At 40.9% G+C, this 24850-nt stretch overlaps 1 protein-coding gene across 1 annotated transcript in view; it reads left to right on the top strand.

Annotated features, from left to right (window-relative positions):
* THSD7B (thrombospondin type 1 domain containing 7B) overlaps positions 1-24850 on the top strand; it is a 443716-nt gene that overhangs the window by 234091 nt on the left and 184775 nt on the right. The window contains exons 8-11 of the mRNA XM_083153878.1: positions 4179-4367; positions 7399-7633; positions 8852-8967; positions 12982-13114. Of these exons, the coding sequence (XP_083010004.1) occupies positions 4179-4367; positions 7399-7633; positions 8852-8967; positions 12982-13114 (673 nt within the window). The remainder of the gene's footprint in view (positions 1-4178; positions 4368-7398; positions 7634-8851; positions 8968-12981; positions 13115-24850) is intronic.

The following is a 24850-nucleotide window of genomic DNA, read 5'->3' as shown; positions in this document are numbered from 1 at the left end:
TTTGTCAAAATAGGTGTGGAAATTGCCAAACAAACCTTTTTATTAAACCCTTTGAGTGCCAACGTTGCTGTAAGACACAGGTCTTCAACCTGTGGCCCTTCAGATGTTTTGGAACTACATTTCCCAGCATGCCCTGACAGTTTTGGCATGCTCTTATAGGAAAAAATGTGGCAATGCATGTTGGAACATGTAGTTTCACAACATCTGGAGGGCCACAGGTTGAAGACCCATGCTGTAAGAGATCTTCAAAATATCCATTAAAAATGCCAGCGCCGCTCACAGCGACTGTTATTTTTTGCAGTGCAATATTTAACTAAACTTCAATTAATTGACTTGTCTGTATTTGCTAAAAAAAAAAAGTCAATTTCCCATTGGGATTTAACAGCTGCAGGGGAAAGAGCGCTTGAGGCTGTGTGGACTGACCTTTTGGCTGTATTTGCATTTATTTATACTAAAAGAACAGTCACTTTGAGCAGCGCTGCCGTTCTTAGTGGATATTTTGAGGATCGCTCACAGCAACATTGGCACTCAAAGGGTTAAGTAATGCTAGAACAGTGAATTGCTAGAAATGGACAGCAGTAAAAGTGTAGCAAAAACTGAAAAACAATGATTTTAAAAATGTCCTTTTTCAGGGAACATATAGTATAATGGGCTTAGAGCTTCAAGTTAGCTATTCTATAACAATTAAAATGAGGTATGTCTGCACATATTACATCTGCCCCCCTGCAGTGCACATGGTTTTGTCCAGCTAAGAAGGAATTTGCCTCTAAGAGTGAACTAGAATAAGGCCCATAATCTTCATCAAGCTGGTTTGGCTTGAACTTGATTCAGTGTTATATGTACTAAGAAGGGCAGTTTGCAAAGAGAGCATTCACCCCTGATAATACAAACCTTTGTTTAATGCACTACTCAGTCAGGAAAAAGTGGAATGCATTAGATATGCAAGGTGTGGGACCTGCTTATTCAATATGCACTCTGCCAGGTCCCCGCTCCTTGCACATCTAATGAGCGGGGACACGGTGCAGTGCATCTTGAATGTGCCGTGCCGGTACCCGCCTCTTGCATATCTAATGAGAAGCGACCCGGCGCAGTGCATATTGAATGAGCCGCGACCCGGCGCAGTGTATATTGAATGAGCCGTATGGATCCCCCATATCTAATGAGGGACCTGTGCGGCTCATAAAATATGCACTGCACCGGGTCCGTGCTCATTATATATGCACGGGCAGGGAACCCGCGCGGATCATTCAGTATGCACTGCGCCGGGTCCCCGCTCCAGTGGTGTAACAATGGTCCCCCGCCCCCTCCATACTATGACCTGGACATAGGATCTTATTCAGGTCCGTTCGCATGGCCGGGAACTGATGCTTGCACTTTGCGCATTTCTGCACATGTGCATAGGTGGGTGCGTGCACCCACAGCAAACAAGCTGTGCCCGCTCGCAACAAGTGGCTGCACAAGTGCATACATGTGTATGCGCATGCTAAGTTGCAAACCATTGCTCCCCTGTGCGGATGTGCAGGGGAGCATAGGGATTAGTATAGCCCCCTTAATCCAGTACCCCGGAACTGTTCAACTGTGCATCAGGCCCTTTATGTATTTACATTTACTGAATATGACATTTAATTCTGATCAGAATCAAGCTTAACCCTTTGAGTGCCAAGGGAATTTGTCAAAATAGATGTAAAAATTTCCAAGCAAGCCTTTTTTTAATTAACCCTTTGAATGCCAATGTTGCTGTGATAGATCCTCAAAATAAATACCCGCTAAAAATGCCAACGTCACTCACGGCAACTATTTTTTTTTTGGGTGCAATATCCAACTAAACCTCATTTCATTGACTTGGCCATCTTTGTATTTTTTTCACGCTGAAAGAACAGTCGCTGTGAGCGAGGCTGGCATTTTTAGCAGATTTTTGAGCATCGCTCACAGCAACGTTGGCAGTCAAAGGGTTAATCCTACTGAAAGATTCCCATTCCGCTTTGTCCACGCACCGTCACTTTTCCTTTGTTTTGCTTTCCTTTGTACTTTAGCAGATATATTTACAAACTCCTGGCAGCGTACATGGCCAGTTCTGAAAGCAAAGTGGAAAGAAACAATTATGGAGATTAGTGGCAACACAAAGACAATGTAATTACCAGAGATATAATGCTCGGTACATGTCAACAGATCAGTCTGGAACAATAAGTGTAATTCTTTCCTTACAAACAGCACAACGTCTGCCATGCATATTTCATGATGGAAATTATGTTGGATCTCAGACCAATAATAGATTTTGCTTTAGGTCGAATTTGAAGCAGGCAAATCACTTCTATATACACACTGGGCCTCATTTAACCAATGTATAGTACTACTTGGTGGTACCATGTGCCTCCATTTTTGATGGCATACCTACAGTAGATTTGTAATTGGTGCTTTATGAGTAATATCCCACCATTCAGAGGAAGATGTATTAAGACTGGGGAAGTGTATTAAGTGGAAGGCGATAAAGCAGCAGCCAGGGCTGGCGCCACCACTAGGCAGCTCTAGGCATTTGCCGGCCACTGGAGGGTGCTAGTTTGGAGCAGGTGTCCACCCCCCTGGATGGTGGTGAGTGGCGGCGGCATCATCCCCGGATCCCCCGCCTATCCTCCCTCCCCTGGCAACCCCCCCCCCCTGGAACTGCCGCCGCAATACCTGACACCCGCCCCCCTGCCGGGTGAGCACCGGAGCGCACCCCAGTCGGCCCTGGCAGCAGCCAATCAGCTCCTTACTTTCTTTGTAAAAACCCAACAATTAGGAACTGATTGGCTGCTGTGTAATCACCGGCCAATTTAACCTCCAGGTTTAATACCTCTTCCCCATAGGGAGGAGAAGAATTTGTGTGGAGAGATGGATGGGACTTCTGTATTCTTGACTATGTATTGAGTAAACAATTGTTGTGCCAAGATATACTTTAGTTACAAGGTAAATCAAGGTTGCTGAATATGGGTAAACATGATGCACTTTTAGCTGAGTTCCTTGCTGTGTGCAGTGGAAAAAGCTAGGTCACTAGCTTTTTTGCGCCCCCCCCCGCCGCATATTTTTTTGCCGCCCCCTCTCCCACTCCCCCTCCCCCTCCCCTCGGTGCCCCCCCATGCCCATACCTGCCCAGCCGCAGCCGCATCTCCAGTCACAGTCCCGTCTCTCTCGGCGCGCCGGCTCCTGCTGCTATAATGAAAAGGGACTCTTAGAAAATGGCTGCCCCCATACTGCAGACAGAAAACTGTCTGCAGTATGGCGGCAGCCATTTTCTAAGTGTCCCTTTTCATTATAGAAGCAGGAGCCAGCGCTGGGAGAGACAGGACTGTGCCGCCACGCAGGCAGGTACCAGCAGACAGCGGCAGGTAACTATAGCCCCGCAGACCCCCGGCGCCCAAACTTTCTCTGCGCCTCCCCGCCACAGCGGGGGCTGCGGAGCTATAGTTACGCCAGTGGTCACTGTCATCTGGTCAATGAGGATATTCGATCTACTGTGAAGGAAAAGATCTGTGGAATCTCCATCTCATCCCTAATATATATAGGGGTATGGACTGTATGGTCGACCTTAAGATGGTAGACAGTCATTAGGCCAACACCCCTAGGTCAACATACTGGAAGGTCGACAGGGGTCTTGGTGGACATGGCACAAGGTCGTTAGGATGACATAATCATTAGGTCGACATGGTCTAGGTCGACAGTCAAAAGGTCGACATGCGCTCGCCATGCTTCGGTCACGGTGCCTCGTTGTGCTTGGCACACTATTTTATTCGACCAACCCACCGTATCCCATACAGAGAACATACTGTACCAGAACAAAGAGAGGGAGAGAAATTCAGACAAAAAAGAGGCTAAAGGCTTATTTTTATATTCCATTTGCTACATGAGTTATATGCATACTGTACTTGCCTACACTCCTGGTATGTCCAGGATGCTTCCAAACACTGAGTAGCCAATATCTGTCTCTTTGGATAATTGTTTTCATATTTATTCAATTGTTACAATACATGTCTTCCCTATGGCAACTGCTGTGATACTGTAATATTATATAGTTTGTGAGAATTTAACTAAGGTTCTATAAAAGAAAAAAGTTATTTTTTTATTATTACAGAGAAGTTGACTAGAAACCATCCTATTTGATCATTTATGTTTCCTGTGTGATTTTGTTTGTTCTGTTATAGGACAATCTGTCTCTGCAGAGCTCTGTGTGGATGAGCCACCTGTGCAGGTGGTCTGCAAAGTGCCGTGCAGTCTGGACTGTGTCATTAGTGAGTGGTCAGACTGGTCCCCATGTTCCCGTTCTTGTTCTACTAAAAATGCAGAAGGAAAACAGAGCAGAACCAGGTCAATCCTAGCCTACCCCGGAGAAGGTGAGAGAGCTGAGTGACGTACAGGCTGTGCTTGCATTTATAGATATCTATTTCATATCTATTTCAATTAGAAGGATTGCATTTTCTTATTCATTTCTCTATTTTAATATGCACTGTGTAGTTGCACCAAGCTGATTCACAGCAATCTTTTTCATTGTGTATGATTCTGTGGACATTTACACCAATGCTATCATACCTACCTCTCATGTTTGCAGTGGCAGATCCAAAACAAATTGACAAGGGAAGGGCAAAAGAAAAAGGTTCATTGTGTGTACACCTGTAAAAGTGGGCATGGTCTCAGTATAAGGGGCATGACCTTGAATGGAACGCTGTATGTAATTGATGTGGAGAGGCAGTAAGTGAGAGAGAGAGAGTCAGTGAGTGACAGGGGAGGGAGATGTCTTGGAGAAGCAATGGTTGACAGAAGTGATAATGTGATAAGGAGACCATGATGCAGGAGACAGGATGACCGATAGCGAGTGGGTGATGGGGAGATTGTGATGCAGGGAGAGGGTGAAAGAAGAGAAAAGGTGGTGGGGAGATAGTGACACAGGGGAGAGGCAGAGGTTGATGTGGAAAGAAAGTGGGATACGGGGAGGCTGTGGGTGACAGTGAGAGGCTGTGGGTGACAAATGTGCATTCTCCTCCCAAGAAATGACACAAAACTTCAAAACAAAACCCAATTTCTCATCAGTGTACATACACTTTACCCAACTCAACCCAGGGAGCAAACACTATTACATACTGTAAACACTATCACATAAATACATTTCATCCCTGGCTCTGGTTGCAGTGTACTACTGATGCACCTGATCATATATATCCCTCTCACCCAAATGGCTGCATCACATCCAAAGGATCATCATGGCTGCTGGCCCAGGAACCTCACCTGCTTGCTGCAGTGCAAAGAACTCCTCCTGTTAGCCAGGTGTCCTACATCAGGAAACCAGATGTGACTGTCCCATTAGCTGAGGCACTTTGAACGGTAGCATTTTCCCTCTTGCTTACTGTGTCTCCTGCGGGGTAGCGTGGCTTTGTGCGCCACCCCTCCTGGACTTTGCAGCACCGCTACCTTCACAAACTCCACAGCTAATATCCTGCTTTTGCTCCTGCCCCTCAGCGCTCCCTTTCCAATGCCACCAACTGTGGTGCTGCATAAATAGTGACTTTTACCAATGGCTGCAAGCAGTCAGGGCAGAGGTCATGGCTGTTGTCCTGTTCTACAATAGACCATTGATGGAATCAGCTTTCTAGGACTACACACAATGTGGGGCAGGAAGACATGCTGAGCCTATTCCACCCAACTTGGGCTGTACCTTCTTGCTGGTAATTCAGCCCTGGGCCTATTGCTTAAGTATTAAAATATAGAATAGAATAGAATAAACTTTATTGGCCATGTGTGCTTGCGCACACTAGGATTTTTTTTTGGATATACAGTGCAGCAGCAAGCAGGGATGAAGGGGAGGGGGGGGGGGGGCATTACATACATTAGGCTGCACAGCGCCTAGGCAGCCAACAGAGGCGCCACTGATCGCTGCAGCAGCCTGGAAGGTAACAGTATGAGCAGAGACATCACAGTTATAGCAGAGATAAAATTTCCTAAATGACAGAAGGAGCATGTGCCTTGGTGCCCCCCCCCCCCCCTTAATCCACCACTGTTTGTATATTAAATAGCTAATGAGTCCAGCACACATACTGAGGAAGGAGCAATAAATCAATGCCAAACATGGTGGATTCACAGTACATAGAAGCAGAGAGGCATGAGCAAGTCCATTGATTACACACAGTAAATTAGTTATTTGGGGTCTTCACAAACAATGTGGAAAACAGCTACTAATAAGGCAGCCAATTATATGGTCTTAAATTGTAACTCCAAAAATTTACAAACTTTTACCCTACATTCTGAATAGGAAATATATTCAATGTAGTGTCTGATGTGCTAATTGCCCACTGTGCAATACAAAGTCTCCCTGGTGGTGTGGTGTGACTTGATTTATTCTAGTACATCTACATTTTAGCCAAGGTGCACAATTTTACCAAACTACATGACTCAATTTGTGGTGGAGAAAAACTCTGGGCAGGTTGATAGTAGTTGAGAAGAACTAACAATGTTCTTGAAAATGTACAGAGAAGACACGTAGAGGGGATGACACATCATTTTAAGTGAAATTATTGTAATAAGATATGAGTGGAGAGGATGCAACATTTATACCTTTACAAAAAGTCTATGGTCTTGCACAAGCACTGAGGTTACAGTTTTGTTATTGTATAGTGGGGAAGTACATTTACAGACACATTCCAGGTGTTTCACAATCACAAAAAATTAGATGCTGCACAGGCTTTATTACTATATGTGATAATAAAACAACATGTTATTAATTATTATTAATAATAATAATAATAATAATAATAATAATAATAATAATAATAATAATAATAATAATAATAATAATAATTATTATTATTATTATTATTATTATTATTATTATTATTATATTGATCATAGGAAGAAAAAAAATTGCCATATAGTATAAATGTATAAATCTGGTCAGGCATTGCTGTCTAATTATCTTACAGAATATTGGGGCACAGACACACAAATGAAAATACTGTAAGCCCATTTCACATACTGGTATGTTTTTGCTTAGTATAAAACAACCTTTACTTATTCATTAAAATTGTAATAAATATTTCAGTTACTGTTTAAAAAATAATTAAGAACAATGAATTGAAGCAGTTTGCAAAAATGTATAAATTATAGCAAAACGATTAAATGAAATAAATGTAGGATAAAGAATAAAATGTGTGGTCTTCAGAATATGTAGATCTAATCAATAATGTTAAATTTAACTCAATAAATGACTGTAAATAAATTTATAGTTGTTTATTTTATAACATGTATGTTTAAATTGTAAAATTGTTTAGTTTTGTTTGCGTTCTATTTGAAAAATTTCATGTGATTGACATTTTCAAGGGAATAAGAAATATTACAATCTCTAAGTGAATGACATATAGTACTCTTGTGCTGCAGGTGGAAAGTCTTGTCCTTCAAGCCAAGCATTGTATGAATATCGATTGTGCAATGACCATCCCTGCACAACGTTTTACTGGCAGACATCACCATGGGAACCATGTACCACGAACACACAGATAGCACAACTAAATTTCACTGTCAGCTGGACAAAGGAGAATGCTTGTGGTGTAGGAGTACAAACCCGGAAAGTAGTCTGCATGAAGAGCAGTACAGCACAAGTCACTGGCAAACGGTAATTTGTACAAACCATGGGAATTACAATTTTGAGCATGAAAAGTAAAATATTGAACTAGCTACAATGATTAATTTAACTTGTAAGAGTAATAAACACCACCACAGTACAATCGCCGTTATCACTAATAATATCACTATTATAACTGGGTGTCGGCTTAACCCTAAAATATTTAGGCAGTGGTGTTGCGCATTATTTCAAAATGGGTAAAACAAAGGATAGGGTATAAAAAGCGACCTTAGGGGGGAAATGTAATAGGATGAGAGAATCAGAAAGTGAGAGGTTTGGTACAGGTGCCCATACACAGTACAATTATTATATGCAATTTGGACTAGATTGCATCGCATCGCATGGCAAAACGTATGCGATGCTATGAGATCTAGTCCAAATTGCATACAATAATAGTACAGTGTATGGGCACCTTTAGAAATCTCCAGTTCTTTTAAAGTGGCAATCATTTACACTTCAAAATCAAACTGGTTTAAAACTGCCGCTGGAGATTTCTCTATAAAATCTCTCACTTTCTGAGTATCTCATCCTATTACATTTCCCCCTAGGTGTCTTAGTTTCTATAAAATGATGACTGACACATTTGAGAAAAAGACAATCAATTACAGGTAACACTTTTTGGTAATAGCAAAAGAGAGAAATTAAAAAAACAAACAAAAAAAAAACAAGATGCTTATCTTTCTAGGAGCCTTTCCAGACTGAACCTTCATAGAAAGACATCTTCCATTTTGTTTCTATTATTTGCTATTACCATTTAATTGACTTTTAATAATTTATTGATTGATTGTCAGGAATCTTTGGTTTTAGTACGATTCATATATTCTTTACCATTTTATATGCTATAATTTTATACATTTTTATATACTTCTAACATACATTTTACAAACATAGACTGTAACATGGGAGTTAGGAGTTGATTGTATGTTACTTGCAAATGAGTGATTATCGGTAGATTGGGATTGAGCCTTCATCGTGCTGCACACACCCCGAGGTTACTTTGCAAGACTCGCAGTAAGTAAATTTGGAAGAGACCATTCATTCTACATGACTATAGTCTTATTTGTGGAGTCAATGCTCGGCATCGATACTCTGCCAGAATACGCTGTTGCCCAGATATTTGCAGTGGCTCCGATTTATATTTATTTCCAGATATGAATTGCTCATATTTTATATTTTAATATTTAACTTATGTTTTTTTTTTATTTCCAGGTGCCCAGAATCTAGCAAACCTGAAACAATTCGCACCTGTCTCCTACCCTGCAATAGAGACTGTGTTGTGACCCTCTTTAGTGAGTGGACCCCTTGCCCAAAAATGTGTTTGTCTGGTGAGTGCACTTACTATATAGGTCAATCAGGGCTGCATTCAGGGGCAGAACTCTGGGAGGCAATGGAGTTATCTGCTGCTGGGCTCCTGCTCCCAAAGGGGCACCTTCAATCATTGAAAGCCGTCGATATTGAATCTGTAGCTAAATTCAGAAATATACATGTAATAGATCTTGCCTACAGGCAACTGAGACGAACTTATGCCACTGGCTGCAATCATATGACAGGGACTTATAAGCATCACATGACAGGGACTTATAACTTAGGCAGTGCACAGATGTATGGGACTTCCAGTGAAAATGAAACATAGTAAGATATGAAATGTATGGGACTAATGTCAAAGTTAATAATTAGGCTGTGGTTACTAATGAGACTGCTTTTTTAGGTTAAAAAGAGGCACATGCTTCCATACAGCGAATGGCTGATTGGTGGATACCTTCAGCTATCCACCTATCAGCATGCAGGTAAACAATGCTGCCTGCCTGCTCTGATTGTGTGTAATTCACAGTCAGTGCGGCCAGGCAACATTCTTTACCTGTCTAAACAACAATCATTTCAGGCATATCTTTTATCTCTGTAATGTACATTATTCATTTCCAATAGTGGGTGCCGGTCATCCCGACAGAATATTAGCCAAGTCTTACAATTAGCTCTAAATATAAGACCTAAATAAATCAATAGAGAACGGAGTGCTGAATGTACAATGAACCTGACAGGTCAGTAAAGATCCACTGTTTCCCCAGGCTATACTGGTTGAATATTCAAGAACTAATGGAGGGAATTACAGTCCGATGTGCGCCTAGAATGAAATCTGCAACATCTGTGTTACTATTACTTGCAGTAGAAAATACCTGCACAATTATAGTAAGAAATGGCATAATGTTCCTGGGGAAAGCAGTTTATCTCAGCATGTGAGATGGAATTATCTGTGTAAATAGCTGCGCCGAAAAAGAATTTAATAGATGATAAAGAAGGATTTAAAAAAAACTCTGTGATAGCTTTTTTTTTATTTTAACAACACACAGAAGAAATGTAGACCGTATAAAACTTTGTCAATTAAGATTCAAATAAACATGCAAGCAATGCGTGAGGCTCTTCACAAGCTACGGATCTGCAATACTGCAGACAGATAAGATCCTTGTACTTAATGCAGGTGGCGGCAGTGGTAATTCTAAGGCGCCACCTCCACACTTTCACTTCAGTTCTGGTCTTACGTCTGATATGTGGAGTTATTCCAATAGCTACACTCAGTATCATTGTGGGCCTCTTTAAGACATAGAGGCAGTGCATTCACAGGGGCAAATGTATGAAGCCTAGGGAAGTGATAAAGTGGACAGTTCTTGCCACTTTATCACTTCATAAGGTTTAATAAATCTGCCCCCCAATGAAATTCCCACTGGCGTTATCTCTGATGTTTTACATATGTACAAAAACTCAGCATTCAGTCATACCATTAAACCCTCTAGCAACCCCACAGATGGACCTGCATTCATGTATGTGGCTCTAGGCATGCCACGCAAATGAGGGGTCCTTGCACGTGAGGTGCTCGCGCGTGCCACACATGGGGTGTTTTGGTACGCAGGTGCTACATCTGAATGTTTACTCAGAATACCTGTTGCAAGAAAGCCATTGGAGCCTTTACAACTGTGCATGAAGATGCAGTCATAGGCAGAAATATGCCTGCAGTCCTGCATGCGACTCAGCACCCCATGTTACCTTCTACAAAATGCTCAATCAATCAGATTTGCGTTGCAACTGCTGTTGCAAGACCAACATGACTCAGAGGCATGTGCAGTATAGCGATAATCACTCATCGATGCACACATCAGCAATCTAAACACATAGTTATGTAGAGATGAACCGGTGTTACAAAGAGTTGTAGGTGAGGGAGAAAAGCTTGAATTTGTTTTTAAGAGGAATAAGGAGCCAGTGGAGTGACTAAAAAAGTGGGGCGCAGTGAATGTAGAATGTTAACAATAACCTAAAGAGGTGTTCGGCAGGCCAGAAAGGAGTAGTTTACATTAATATAGATTAGAAATAATAATAGATGTATATAGGGTAATACACTTTGAGGGTAAGTAAAGACCTGATTCAGTACATTTTGCTGAGGCTGATTGATTGCCTATAGCAACATCCCAACTTAAAATAGTGCTCCCATCTTAGTAAATAAACCCATGTGAGTATAGTGTGTTAACGTTCACAATGAGCCATAAAGTTGGCTAAATTTGCAACATCTGCTCGTGTACATTGAGAATTTTGAAGTTTCATTGCATCTCCTGTTTTCCAAAAGATGTACACATCTTGGCAGCCTCAGTGACAGCACATGACTTGCATGCAGCACTCATAGTAGATATGTTGGAATGGAATGACCTTGTAGTTATCTTGATGAACCAGAATTTTAGGATCAATGGCAGCTCCAGAAGTGAGGTTGCAGTTTAGTCCAAAATTCAAATAGGAGAGTCACACTAATGGCCACCCCAAATGCTGTTAAACACTGCCAGCCTGGACTCACTGGCAGTTGGTGTGGCAGCCCCATATCTGGAGAAGCCACTGATTGGGACTGGATTTCCCTCAAATGATCTACTCAACTTTAATATTGGTGACTTTTGGGGAAGTGACGTAGGGAAAAAGGACAGGGTGGAGGAGGAACTGTAAAAAGTAGGCATGGAGGCCACAATCACATTACTGTAGCTATGCCCCTGCTTTACAATGCAGTGAATATGGCAATTTAAAGCTGGGTGCAAGTTGTTTTGAATGCGTCTAGTTAGAAGCCTAAAGATAGTCAACAGCATCTAGATCGACAATAATGAAATATAGATGCAAGAGTTAGGTCGACGAGAACGCAAATGAAAGATAATAGGTCAACACAAGTTTTTCACTTTTTTGGTGTTTATCATGACAATAAAGACACAGTATAATTGTTTATACTATTATTATAATCTAATTCCATGCCCTCTTGGATGGTTAAGTATGAACCAAGTCGATCTAAAGCAACAAAACATGAAAAACTCACTCGGTGAGAGTCTACTGTGCTATACCTTTAATTTTATGATATTATTTTAATAAAAAAACGGTATCACACTATACCAGTCTTTTTCTCATATATACCTACTGGACAAGTCTAAGCCTTTACAGTGACATTACCGCCCCCTGAGGATGCGCTAATTGTCTACCTTAAAAAGTAGACCACCTTGAAGGATTGGCTGCTATGTCCAACATTCCATATTAAATAGAACTCCAATCTTAGTAAATTTACCCCTGTCACTCCACCAAACTTCTGTCTTCTCTTTTGACTGGTGTAAAATTAAGCTCCTCTGTAAACATGGTCATTGTGCTCCACTGCACTTTGGCAAATGTCTAAGCACTCCTCCAAACTGTAAATTAAGGTCCACACTGTGGACTCCTGAGTGCCATATAAGGGAGTTTTATGCTGTTCATTTACTGTTCTGCCCTCTGCAAATGAGACCCACTAAGCTGGTTCTAGGTCAAATATGGAATTAGTAAAGATAAACCTCATTTTAAATATAAGTTTGGTTGTTTGAATTGAACTTTGGGTAAATTGCATTTTCTTATAGCAATAAGGAGAAAAAAAAACAAAAGAGAAACCATCATGGGCACTCAATCTGTAATAATGCAAAAAATATATATTTGTTATAATTATAAATATTCAAATTTGATAAACTGACACAGATGCATAAAAAACATGCAAAAGTAAGATTATATACTGTATAAATCTGTTTGTGCATTCTCTGTATTAGCATCACTTGTGTATCATATGGCAATTAAGCTTTCTGTAGGCTGTATACAATATTTAGCATGCTGAATTTTACTCACATAACCAAGTGGTACAGTACTTTATACAGTAGCCTTATTCCAATAAACAAATTATGCTAATATACATACAGTATAAGAAGCTGTGAATAAAAAAGCCAATGCAGAGAGCCAATGCAGAGAGCATGGACAAAGGGGATGACAGCTTATATTTATTTGGTACTGAAATATTGACATTATTTTAGGGAACAATTCTGTGGCCAAACAATCTCGATACAGGATAATAATACAAGATGTCCTAAATGGAGGTCAAGAATGTCCTGGTACTCTGTATGAAGAGAGAGAATGTGAGAATGTCCCGGTCTGTCTAATGTACAGGTAGGTTTTTTACTTTATTCTTATCCAATGCGTGATGATTTTTGCATAGTTTCCCTTATTTTAAAGTCTTTGTATGCCCAAAACCTGCCAGAGGAAGCGTGTGCTCCCATACTGTAATCTGAGTACTGTAGTTACTGGATCTTCAAATATCATTACAACAATAGGCCAACGTAGTGATCTGACTCAATGGACAGGGTGGGACATCATGCTGGGTTCCAAACATGTATGTACTTTGGCTCTTCTGATGTGTAGGGTGTTCTTCTGTCATTCTGGTAGGTGGGTCTGCAAGAATTTAATAAAAGTGGATCTGCCCTTTACCCTAAAAATATTACATACAAGGAATACAACAGGGACATGCAGTCAGGGGAGGCAGGGGAGGCAGTGCCTCCCCTGTCATAAATGATTAAAACAAAATACAAACATATTTAAAACACATATACAGTGCAATAAATATCTTATTGGTATTTTTTTAATCATTTATGTGATGAGACGCTGTGTAGGAGGCTGGGAGGCAATTGCAGCCATGCCTCCCGCTGATAATTGAAATCTGTCAGCCTCGGGGGGCGGTGCTTAGGACGGATACAAAAAGACGCTGAAAAGCCCATTAGAAAACAATGTGGAAGCGGCACCAACTCCTCTGCCTCAGTGACAGGGACTGTGCCTTCAGCCAACATCAAAGCACGCCCCTGTCACTGTGACAGTTGTGATTGGACAGCAGATCATTCTGTCACACACTGACAGATTGATCCGCTCCGCTGTAAGAATGGCAGACACCCTGCCCCCCAGAGCCGGCCCTAGGCATAGGCATACTAGGCAATTGCCTAGGGCAGCAGCCTATGCCTAGTGGCAGCAGCAGGGAAGCATCCCTGCTTAAGTCGCCCGGGAGCCAATAGTGTCCCTGCTAAATTTATTTTGCAGGGCTCTGCACAGGGACATCGGGGGGCAGGGGGGCAGCCGCCTCCCCGCCCCAAATATTAGAGAGGTGCTGACACTGGGGGAGCAGAGGACAGCCAGCATTACTACAGGTACTGCTCTTTTGACAGCTGTCACACGGACAGCACTGCAGTGCAGTGCTAGGCTGCCAGCGTCGCCCAATGGTATGTGCAGGGTGTCACTATGCGCAGACTGCAGTGAAGTAGTAGGGTGCAGGAATATACAGTGAGTGTCCTTCTATAATCTATCAGCGTCAGTACCGCAACTTCTGTACAGGCTGAGCCCACAGTTTCCTATCCTGGGACTACATCTCCCACAATTCCTTGACCCGCACAGTCCCGGACATTTTGAGAGTATGCATTAATATGCATACCTATTGGCTGTAGACACAGAGTGGTCGTGTCCCGTGCTGCTCCCTGCTGTAGTCGCGGGAATTTCAACCAAAGCTGCTGTCAAGTAACCTCTTGACTGACCGTCCTGCCTGTAAGTAGAGCGGTGCTGCTGACAAGGTTACACAATGTATTGAGCAGTGGTAGTGTCAGGGTTAATCCCTGGGTCGAATGCCATCCATCCTCCCAGGAGTGGAAGGCACAGTAGCCTGCATGATGTTTTTACAGTTGGAGTGAGAGAAGGTGCAGCAGTGGTGGCAGCAGCGAGTATGTTGGGAATGCTATGCTGCTTTTTTACTAGCCAGGAGGGGACTATCCAGTAAGTGCTGCCTGGCAAGGAAGGGGTTAGGGGGCCTTAGTTCTTGTTTTGTCTGTCATTATAGCAATTGGGGAAATGATGGATGCAAGAGAAGTTCAGTGCCTGTGACACATTACACACTGACACATCCCTACTCTCTGCATTAACCCCTTCCCGACATTTGACGTACATTTACGTCATGGTCGGGATGTACTTCCCGACGCATGGCATAAATGTACGTCATGCATTTAAAGTGTCACCGCGTCTATAGACGCGGTGACAGAGGGGAGATGGCTGTTGTCCCTGACATCTTCCCTCATTGCCCAGGGGGGGCAGCGATGCCCCCCCCCCCCATCGGCGATCGCTGCGATTGGCTGTTCAATTGTGAACAGCCAATTGCAGCGTTTTCTGTGTTCTGTGTATAATTTTGTCTCTGCTGCCCCCTAGTGTCCAAAAAAATTAAAAGGAGGTTGAAATAATGATGGCAACATAAAGTAGACATATGGTCTTTGTTAGTTATTAACTATTTTGAGTGGTATGATTATTTGTCTCACAAGCAGAAAATTTAACATTTTGCAAATCGCTAAATTTTCCATTTTTTCACGACATTTTGGTATTTTTCACAAATAAACACAGACTGTATCGACCAAAATTTACCACTAACTTAAAGTACAATGTGTCACGAGAAAACAATCTCAAAATCACTGGGATAAGTAAAAGCTATAAAAAGTTATCCCTACATAAAGTGATACATGTCAGATTTGAAAAAAAGGGCTCTGTCAGGAAGGCAAAAACAGGCTGCGGCGGTAAGGGGTTAACAGTTTCTATGCTTTCACACAGTCTTTATTAGCCATGTGTACCCTGATTGCAGAATGCAATAAAACCCAACTTTGACACTTTGTAACACTTAGGGAGTTATTCTGGTTCACTCCTTCTTAAATGGACAAAACCATGTGCAATGCAGGGGGCAGATGTAATATGTGCAGACAGAATTAGATTTGGGTGAGTTATTTTGTTTCTGTGCAGGGTAAATACTGGCTGCTTTATTTTAACACTGCAATATAGATCTCACTTTGAAGTAAAACCCCACCCAAATCTAATTCTCTCTGCACAAGTAACATCTACCCCACCTGCAGTGCACATGGTTTTTTCTATTTGAGAAGGAATTTGCCAGAAGGAGTGAACCAGAAGGCGTGGAGTTGATTTTATATAGTGTGGCGAGCCCGAAGTGTGGCGAGCTGACACGGAATGTATTTGATGGAATTGCATGCAAATGGCATGCAATATCGTCAGTTGCTGTGAAACAACATCCGTGTCCCCTCGCCACACTATATAAAATCAGCTCCACACCCTAGTGGATAGTGGGGTAATGAAATGGATAGTAAATCGCATGTGATCTAGTGGCGCAGTGAAACTACACAAGTACCAACCAGAATAACCCCCTAAAAGTTTGGTGGTGGTATCATCTGCTAGGGGGCTTCAACAAAAATCTTGCCTAGGGCATCACATGGCTATTCTGCTTTTGCTATTGCATAGGGGGCATACTCCAGCTCACCTGCTGGCTGCTCGCCCCTTGAGGGTGCTGCTGCATTAATAAAAATAGTGGCGGCTGCAGATCCTTACAGCCGCTGGCACCCGCCATCCCTGGCCCCACTGTAAACAATATCCCTGCATTGAGGCAAGTGAGACACAGAGGAGTGAGAAGGGGTACCTCGGGGATCACCACGGAGAAGACCACATCGTTTTGCGTGTCCTCCAGTCCCAAACTGCAGAGAAGGCTCAGCTAAGGCTGGAGTCCTACAACCCGCCGGAGTTGGACATCAATCTTCAGGGAGGATACAGCAGAGAACAATCTGCAGCACATCAGTGACCCGGAGCACACACATGGTAAGGGGGTGTCCTAACCCTTGAACTGCCAGGGAGGGACATTAGTGCATTAACCCTTGCACTCGACACTGCCAGGTTGCATTAACCTTTGCACTGCTATATACTGCATTCACAGGACAATTGCACTGCCAGTGTTAGACAGTATTACCCTATCCTTTGCACTGGCCATGTACTGATTTATACCTTGGAAGGTAGTGGGACTCATTCCCATTTGAAAAATGCAGAGCCTCACCAGTGACTGACCTCACCGCACGTCACTGGAATACAACAACAGTAAAATACATTTTCCATTATAAAAAAATAAATAAATGAATGTACTGGTAATATCATACACAAAAAAAAAAAAAAGTTGCTTTAATATATTTGTTATTTTGTTTGCCCAGTATCTTTGCAGAAATACAAATATTTCCATTGCATTTTTGTTCTTGTCCAATTGGATTTTGTCCTTGCAGGCAGCGAACGCTATTTTATTTTATTTACTAATAACAAATATCTACTGTCAAATTCTATGTTTCTATGGTTACCAAAAGGTCGAAAAGGGACAGACTGGATGGTCCAAGTAGTTCTTATCTGCAACAAAATTAAATATTTCTATGGGCCCAATTCAGAGCTGATGCAAATTTGCACAGCAGCTGATTATAGTTCTACTGCACATGTGTATGTGCTGCAATGCGCGTGTGCACTGCAAGGTGATTGAAAAGAAACCGGCTTCTGGGGGCGTGCAAGTAAACAAAACCAAAAAAGTTAGCTAGGCGTGCCTAGTAAAACACACCTATGCCCAAGGGGAGGGTGTGTGACGTCAGCTCTGGGAGATATTTGCTCCGCTGCTAAGTGAGCAAGTTAATTCGCAAGGCGGGAGTTGACTATAGCAAGGCAGTATCTACCTGTTTGGGTCTGAATTAGGCCCTGTGTATTTAGATCTGAGTTCACCTCTGAATCAAGCCCCTTGTCTTTCTTAGCCCTTCCCCTGACAACTGCACACAGTACAGCCGACCCCTTCATCTTCACAGCTCTCTTCATTGTGTAAATAGACGACATTACTGTTTAACTTTGCGCTTCTGTAAAACAACATTCTACTCATTTCATATAACATCTCCCCACAATCGCTCATCTCTACACTTAGTAGGATTATATTTTAGTGCTTGCCTTGGAGCTATACAATGGTATATAACAGATTTTGTTGCATTAATTATAGAGGATTAGCTGTAATTAATATTTATTGATATCACTAAGACATTTCGGCTGTGCCGTTTTTAGACAATGTAGGAATGTCTGTAAATGTATCTCAAAGACTGATCTGTGTTGCAGGAATATACAGCAAAATAATAATAGATATTCTGTTTAAGACATTCCCGCAATTAAAAATTATGGCTTAAACTAATTTTTTTGATGAATGAATGAAGACATAAGGCTGACTACTGTAGTTTCATCTGTGAGATCTTTTTCTGCTTCGTTATTTGTCACTCATGGACTGACTGACTGAATCAATTAACTGAACCCTGGCCAATATATCCCTAGAAAAAAGCGTTGGATTGTCTTTTGTAAATTAGGATGTTAAAACAGCACCAATATGAATGTTTCTCTCTCTGTCTCTCTCTCTCTCTCTCTCTCTCTCTCTCTCTCTCTCTATATATATATATATATATATATATATATATATATATTATCGTCAGCAATAACGACAGTGAGACATTCAGCTTAAACGCCAACATTTCAACGTTTCAATCCCACCGGTGATAAAAATTCAGCGCTACTCTGGGTTACAAGTTGCGCTGTAGGAGGGCACCAGTACAAGTTATCGTTTTATGCAGGGAGTGTTTATTCCATATTCAAAAAGCAGCATGTCAGCAGCATGTCGACGTTTCTATTCTCCACAGGGATCTTTCTCAGGACAGTGACAAGTGAACAGAAGGACCCATAACACCAGGTAGCATACACTTACTGTGCCCTGGGTGACTATTTATGGCTTAGACCAGTGGTTCCCAAACTTTTTGAATCACGGCACCCTACAGTATCAGAATATTTTTCATGGCACCCCTAGGCCAAAAGTTTCTTATTGAGAATTTTTACAAATATATTAAATTGTGTTTATATTTATTCCTTAGGTCCAGTTATGGGGGGGGGGGGGGCATGATTCACTTCTGTTTATCCACATATTTTATAACTGGAAGCTACAAGCACTGATTTTGCCTATTTCATTGCCCATAAATAATTTGAATTGATTCTGGACCATCTAAAAAATTAATGGACTTACTATTAATACAAAAGGTAAAACGAATTGTGGTGTCAAGTGCATTTAACCAATGAATCATCTCCATAAATTCAGTCTCTGTGCCAGTCCAAATAATAAAAACATCATCAATAAACCTTTTAAAGCAAAGAATTTTAGAACCAAAACTTGGCATGATGAATTCTTCCTCGTAATGGTGCTTATAGAGATTCGCATAAGATGGGGCCAAAGATGACCCCATCGCTGTTCCCGATCGCTGCAGGAAGAATTCCTTGCCATAGCAAAAGTGATTTTGACATAACACTAGCTCAGTCAATTCTAGAAGGAATTCAGTGGGAGGACCACTGTGTTTTCCTTGCTGTAAACTGGGTGAAAATGTGAACGGAACTATGCCACTCTAATTGACAGAATATACAAAGGTCTTAATTCAAACAGCACAAAGCTTATACAATGTACTGTGGATTAAAATATACAATAGAAAAAAAAACACAGCTGTTCAATGCGTTTCGTCTTACGACTTCCGCAGGGGCATTTCACAAAGAATTTATACAACAATGATCTTACAGGACATCTGATATCATCTTTAGCGGGTGTGAATAATTAATTAACCCTTGGTTTGCTATTATATTACACAGCTGTTGGCATTTATTGAGAGTGCTGGACCTTCGTTCTGCCATACACACACAAACACATATATGAATATATATACTATCCAAGAATGTGAACAAGTAGGTTGTCCACAACATGCAACATATATCAGTGTGTAATTAAATTAAGGACAATAATAGTGCTTACCTAAACAATTTGGATGCAGTATATATATATTTATATATATATATATATATATATATATATATATATATATTTATTATAGATATAGATAGTCCCATGAGCGTCTGTACACACAAGCGCTTTAAATGAGAAATGTTCAAGATTAGATGCGCAGCATGTAGCAAAGTGTCTAGGGACACTATGTGTTAAAACTTTATTAGTAATGCTCCTAGTATGTTCTATATATGCTTATGTGTAGATGTGGTAAAAAATATGTCGGCAAGACTAAAATAATTCTTAAATTGTGTATGTTAGAACATACTAGGAGCATTACTAATAAAGTTTTAACACATAGTTTAAACACATTTATTTTTAAATATTTTTTATGTACTTTTTATACTGTGATGTATATTTGTAAAAACTGTATTAAATATTGTTCATAGTGTATTATTGTATGTTTGTAACTTCAGCTGGGGCAGAGTTTTTGTTACCAGTCTGAATGTGTTAATTAACACCATGATGCTGTTTCTCCATTACTTGTATTGACTACTGTATTACTTGCAATTAGCAAAGGCTGTTTACTGATTTAGCTAAATGAGCTGGCTTTAAAAACCCTGCCATACTTACCTCCACACGCCTCTTGACGAAGTTGTGTGACGAAACGCGTTGGGGCGTGGTCACTTGATGTATCGGATTGATGTATCGGATCCTTGCTTCTTTGCTTCCAGTCAGTCTGTGGTCTGAGTGTTGATAACGCCGCCGCTGCCGCCGATCCATCTCTGCCGTTTCTGCTGGATGTCCTCTGGTTTCCGTGCTACAGGCTGCTCAGCTAGCTGTGAATCCTACACATGCTGACTACAGTATATTGAATTGTATGTGAGCCTACACTTTTTCAGTAAATACTGGTCATTACTTTGCTCATGTGTGCGCTCCTTCTTTTTCTTGTTACATGTTCCATACGTTGAGGCCGTGACAAAGCCTCTTGGAAGTGAGCAGCACTGCATCCTAAAAGACGGATTTACATATATAACATTGTGATTGTGATCCTCATCCTGTATATATATATATATATATATATATATATATATATATATATATATATATATATATATATACAAATTTAAGCGCTTTTAATAAAAAAGGCCATAGTGCAAATGCAATACATGTAATTGTGTAATAGAGCATTAGAATAAAGGACAGAGTATTAAACTAATGTTACCTATCACCGTTTATCTTTAAGTAGACCCCTGTGTGTTTTATTGGTTTATTAATTAGTTTATTAATATTTATTTTTCTGTAATGAGTTTTTGTACTATTTTCTTTCCTCTAATTTGTCTATATAAGGTATTCATTGCATGAATAGATCGCTCGAACCAGAATCTTGCCTAGGGTCTCGTGAGGTTTTAATCCAGCTCTGCATCTGTTGTTTGTTAGGAATATTATTAGCTATGTTTTTCAAACATTGAATTTGAGGTGGTGATACAACATCCAAGATGAAATGGAAGAAAGACATTGCACAAGTATAGATTTGTTGGGGTGACTGCAGGAGACTATAATCTACTGATTTGCGAGAGTATAACATCAAGAGAAGAGGTAGTAAAGTAAGACTATAAGAAGACTGTACTGCATCTTCATTTGTGGGATTAAATGAATAGGGGAGGACAGAGGTGGCAGATGAAGCATTGAGCATGTTCCTGGCTAACAAATTCCTTGACAGATCATATCTATCTTGAATCTTGACCTTGAAGTAGGATGCAACATTCTGGATAATTATGGCAGTTGTGTAAGATTCAAAATTGACCGGTGCCCGCTGGAGACCCTATAGCAAGGGTCATATACAAGTCCTCACACTGTACTGAAACAGCCCCAGCAGCACACGGATCTGGAAACAAACGCTATCTGAGTGACTTGTTTCCAGATCTGTGTGCTTCAGTACAGTGTGAGGAACAATCCATCCAACAATTTTTTTCAGCGTTACCGCTCGTCCTCAGGGACAGTTCACAAGTGCAAAGGAAACAACATAAATACCCACAGTAACTCCTCCTTACAATTAACAAACATCATATTCACCTGTGTTTCTTAGGGGTGTGTGCGGATTACAATATCTGTGGCAACTTCTTGGATGTGAAGATCAGACGAGAATGGCAGTCTAAAAGACACCAAGATATGGAGCTCCTCAGCGCTACCTCCAGATTATCTTTCACCCCTTCAATACATGTAGGGGGAGAGTAACGCTTTCCAACCGTATGGGGGGGGGGGATAGAAAACAACACAATATTCTTATTAGTATGGATCAATGTTTAGCTTTTCACAGAATAAAATTCTTCATTTTCTGGATTACCCATATGGCCCTGGTTTGTCGTTTGATGAAATAAAAAGAAACCTTTGGATGAAAATAGGGCACTGCTCCCTGGTGAGTTCTTGTATTTTTATCATATGTGTCGACAACCTGAAAAGAAACTGTTACGGGAACATCTCCTAGCCTGACTAGGTGAGTCAGCCTAGGATTCAGTATCTGTGAAAAGCTAAACATTGATCCATACTAATAAGAATATTGTGTTGTTTTCTATCCCCCCCCCATACGGTTGGAGAGCGTCAGTCTCCCCCTACATGTATTGAAGGGGTGAAAGATAATCCGGAGGTAGCGCTGAGGAGCTCCATATCTTGGTGTCTTTTGGTGTATAACTTTGGGTTTGGTATCCCAATCTTTGTGGTTACTCCCAGCAGCAACCTCTGTGTGAGCGCAAGTAGCTAAAGTCAATTTTGTATTATTTCGAAAATGGCAGTCTCTCTACCTCTATATATAATAAGAACATAGATCAGAACGCGATCTTAAAATATGACAGTTTTCATCCTGTGTCATTACGTAAAGGATTGCCATACTCACAAATGCTAAGACTAAAAAAGAATAACTAGTGATCCAGGTCAGCTTGTCATAGAGTTGGAGGCAATGGTATCTAAATTTATACAGAGAGGCTATCCGGAATGAGAACTACTGGCAGCTAGGGATAAAGTATTATCTATTTCCCGACAAGATACTTTAAACCCCCAAAAAACTGGTGAAGCCAAAGAATGCCCTGGGTCAACCGCTTTTCCATGTCTAGTGATGTCATGACTAAGCATGTTAAACGATTTTGTCCCACAGTCACTACGGACAAGGTTTGTCCAGTCTGTCTAATGTTAAACTTATGCCTGCTTATATTAGAAACAAAAATTTCAAAGATCTTCTAGTAAAGTTAGATGTTACAGAAATGACCAGAAAGGCAGCACCCTCCCACTTTATGACCCGACAGCCGAGTTGTTATAGGTGTGTAGGGTGTACTACTTGTAGTTCGATGATCACAGGTAATTACATCACATCCTTATTCCGGTAAAAAACTGAAAGTACATCATTCAGTAACAGAAAGTACATCATTCATCATTCATGCACTAGAAAATTGTAATATATGTTCTGTCTTGCCCATAGAATTTGACAGGAAGATAAGAATCACTTGGCCCATCTAGTCTGCCCCTTTTTTAAACATGTTACCTCAAACCATATTTGATCCTTATTTTTTTGTAAGGATATCAATATGCCTATCCCAAGCATGTTTAAATTGTACTACTGTATTTGCCTCTTCCACTTCTAATGGGAGGCTATTCCACTTATCTACTACTCTTTCTGTGAAGTAATTCTTCCTAAAATATCCCCTGAATCTTCCTCCCTCTAGTTTCAGTGCATGTCCTCGTGTTCTGCTGCGCCTCTTCCTGTGAAGAATGTCTCCCACCTGTACCTTGTTAAAACCCTTGAAATATTTGAAAGTTTCTATCATGTCCCCCCTTTCCCTTCTCTGCTCTAAAGTATACATATTAAGATCTTTTAGTCTTTCCTGGTACGTTTTGTTATGTAGGCCATGCACCATTTTAGTTGCCCTTCTTTGTACAGTCTCTAATGTATTTATATCCTTCTGGAGATATGGCCTCCAGAACTGAACACAATATTCTAGATGAGGTAGTACCAATGACCTATACAGTGGCATTATTACTTCTTTCTTTCTACTGCTGATACCTCTCCCTATGAAACCAAGCATCTGACTTGCCTTCTTCATTGCTTTGTTACATTACCTACTTGCCTTTAAGTCCCCTGAAATAGTGACACTTAGATCCCTCTCTTCCTCAGTAGTTTCCATTATAGTGCCATTTATACTATATTTAGTCTTTGGATTTTTGCAACCCAAGTGCATGATTTTGCATTTTTTGGCATTGAACTGTAGTTGCCATGCTCTTGGCCATTCCTTTAATCTACCTAGCTCATCAATCATTTGTTTTACCCCTCCTGGTGCCCATGTGGTCTTTATTACGTGGGCAAGACATAAACTTATAGTTCTCAGGATATCCTTTGGAGGATCTTTGGACCTTTTGGACTTACCATGAAACACCTAGAAGGAGCAGTGGCTGTCATCCCGGGTATCAGCCCTGCTCACCTCTGCTTGTTTGAGAACTTAGATTTCTGTCTGGTTCTCCACTATCCACGCACGTACTCTATGAGGGAGGAAGATTTTGGAGATCTATCTATAGCAGCCTGGAAGCTTTTGCTTAGGATCCCATTGAGCTGTACATTCGGAGAAGAGGATCCTTTGTGTCCACAGAGGGACGTATGGTATTTATATACACACCTGTCTTTCCCTGTTTGGAGAAGAGGAACGTTTCCCACCATATAGGAACGTATTGTCCTAAGATATTGGCGCCAGTAGAAGATATATCTATTTGTTTCTTGTTCCATGTTTTAATATTGCTGTATTTCAATAAATCAATGTCATTTTGAATTTATTGTGTTTTGAACTTCTTTTTAAGAGGGTTGCTCCCAACTGAAAATTATTCTGTTGCATACTTGTATTGTTTAGGAGGTGGTGTACCTCCTTTTATGCTTCACTAGGCGGCACCTGCTTATTTTATTGCGCTACTTTGCTCCACAAACCACCTTCACATTTGAGAAATCATGCACAACAGCACTCACTTAAGCTTAACCATTTAACTACATATTAATAGACAGAATTAGATTAATAAGTAGTTTCATATTGAGGTGCATTTAACACAAAAATGTCCCAGCATATTTCTGACATTGTCCCTAACTTCACAAATGAGAAAACCTGAAATCAACAGAAAGGAAAGATTGAATTTATAGCATTGTGTTCTTTCTAATTGGCACCCCATACTGAAGCGAAGGTCTTCTGCTAAGAGCCCAGTCA

The sequence above is a fragment of the Crinia signifera genome, chromosome 7 (genome assembly GCF_055691185.1).
Source record: "Crinia signifera chromosome 7, ASM5569118v1, whole genome shotgun sequence".
NCBI classification, from domain to species: domain Eukaryota; kingdom Metazoa; phylum Chordata; class Amphibia; order Anura; family Myobatrachidae; genus Crinia; species Crinia signifera.
The sequence above is the reverse complement of the archived record's forward strand: the minus strand, read 5'-3'. Positions and strand labels throughout refer to the sequence as shown.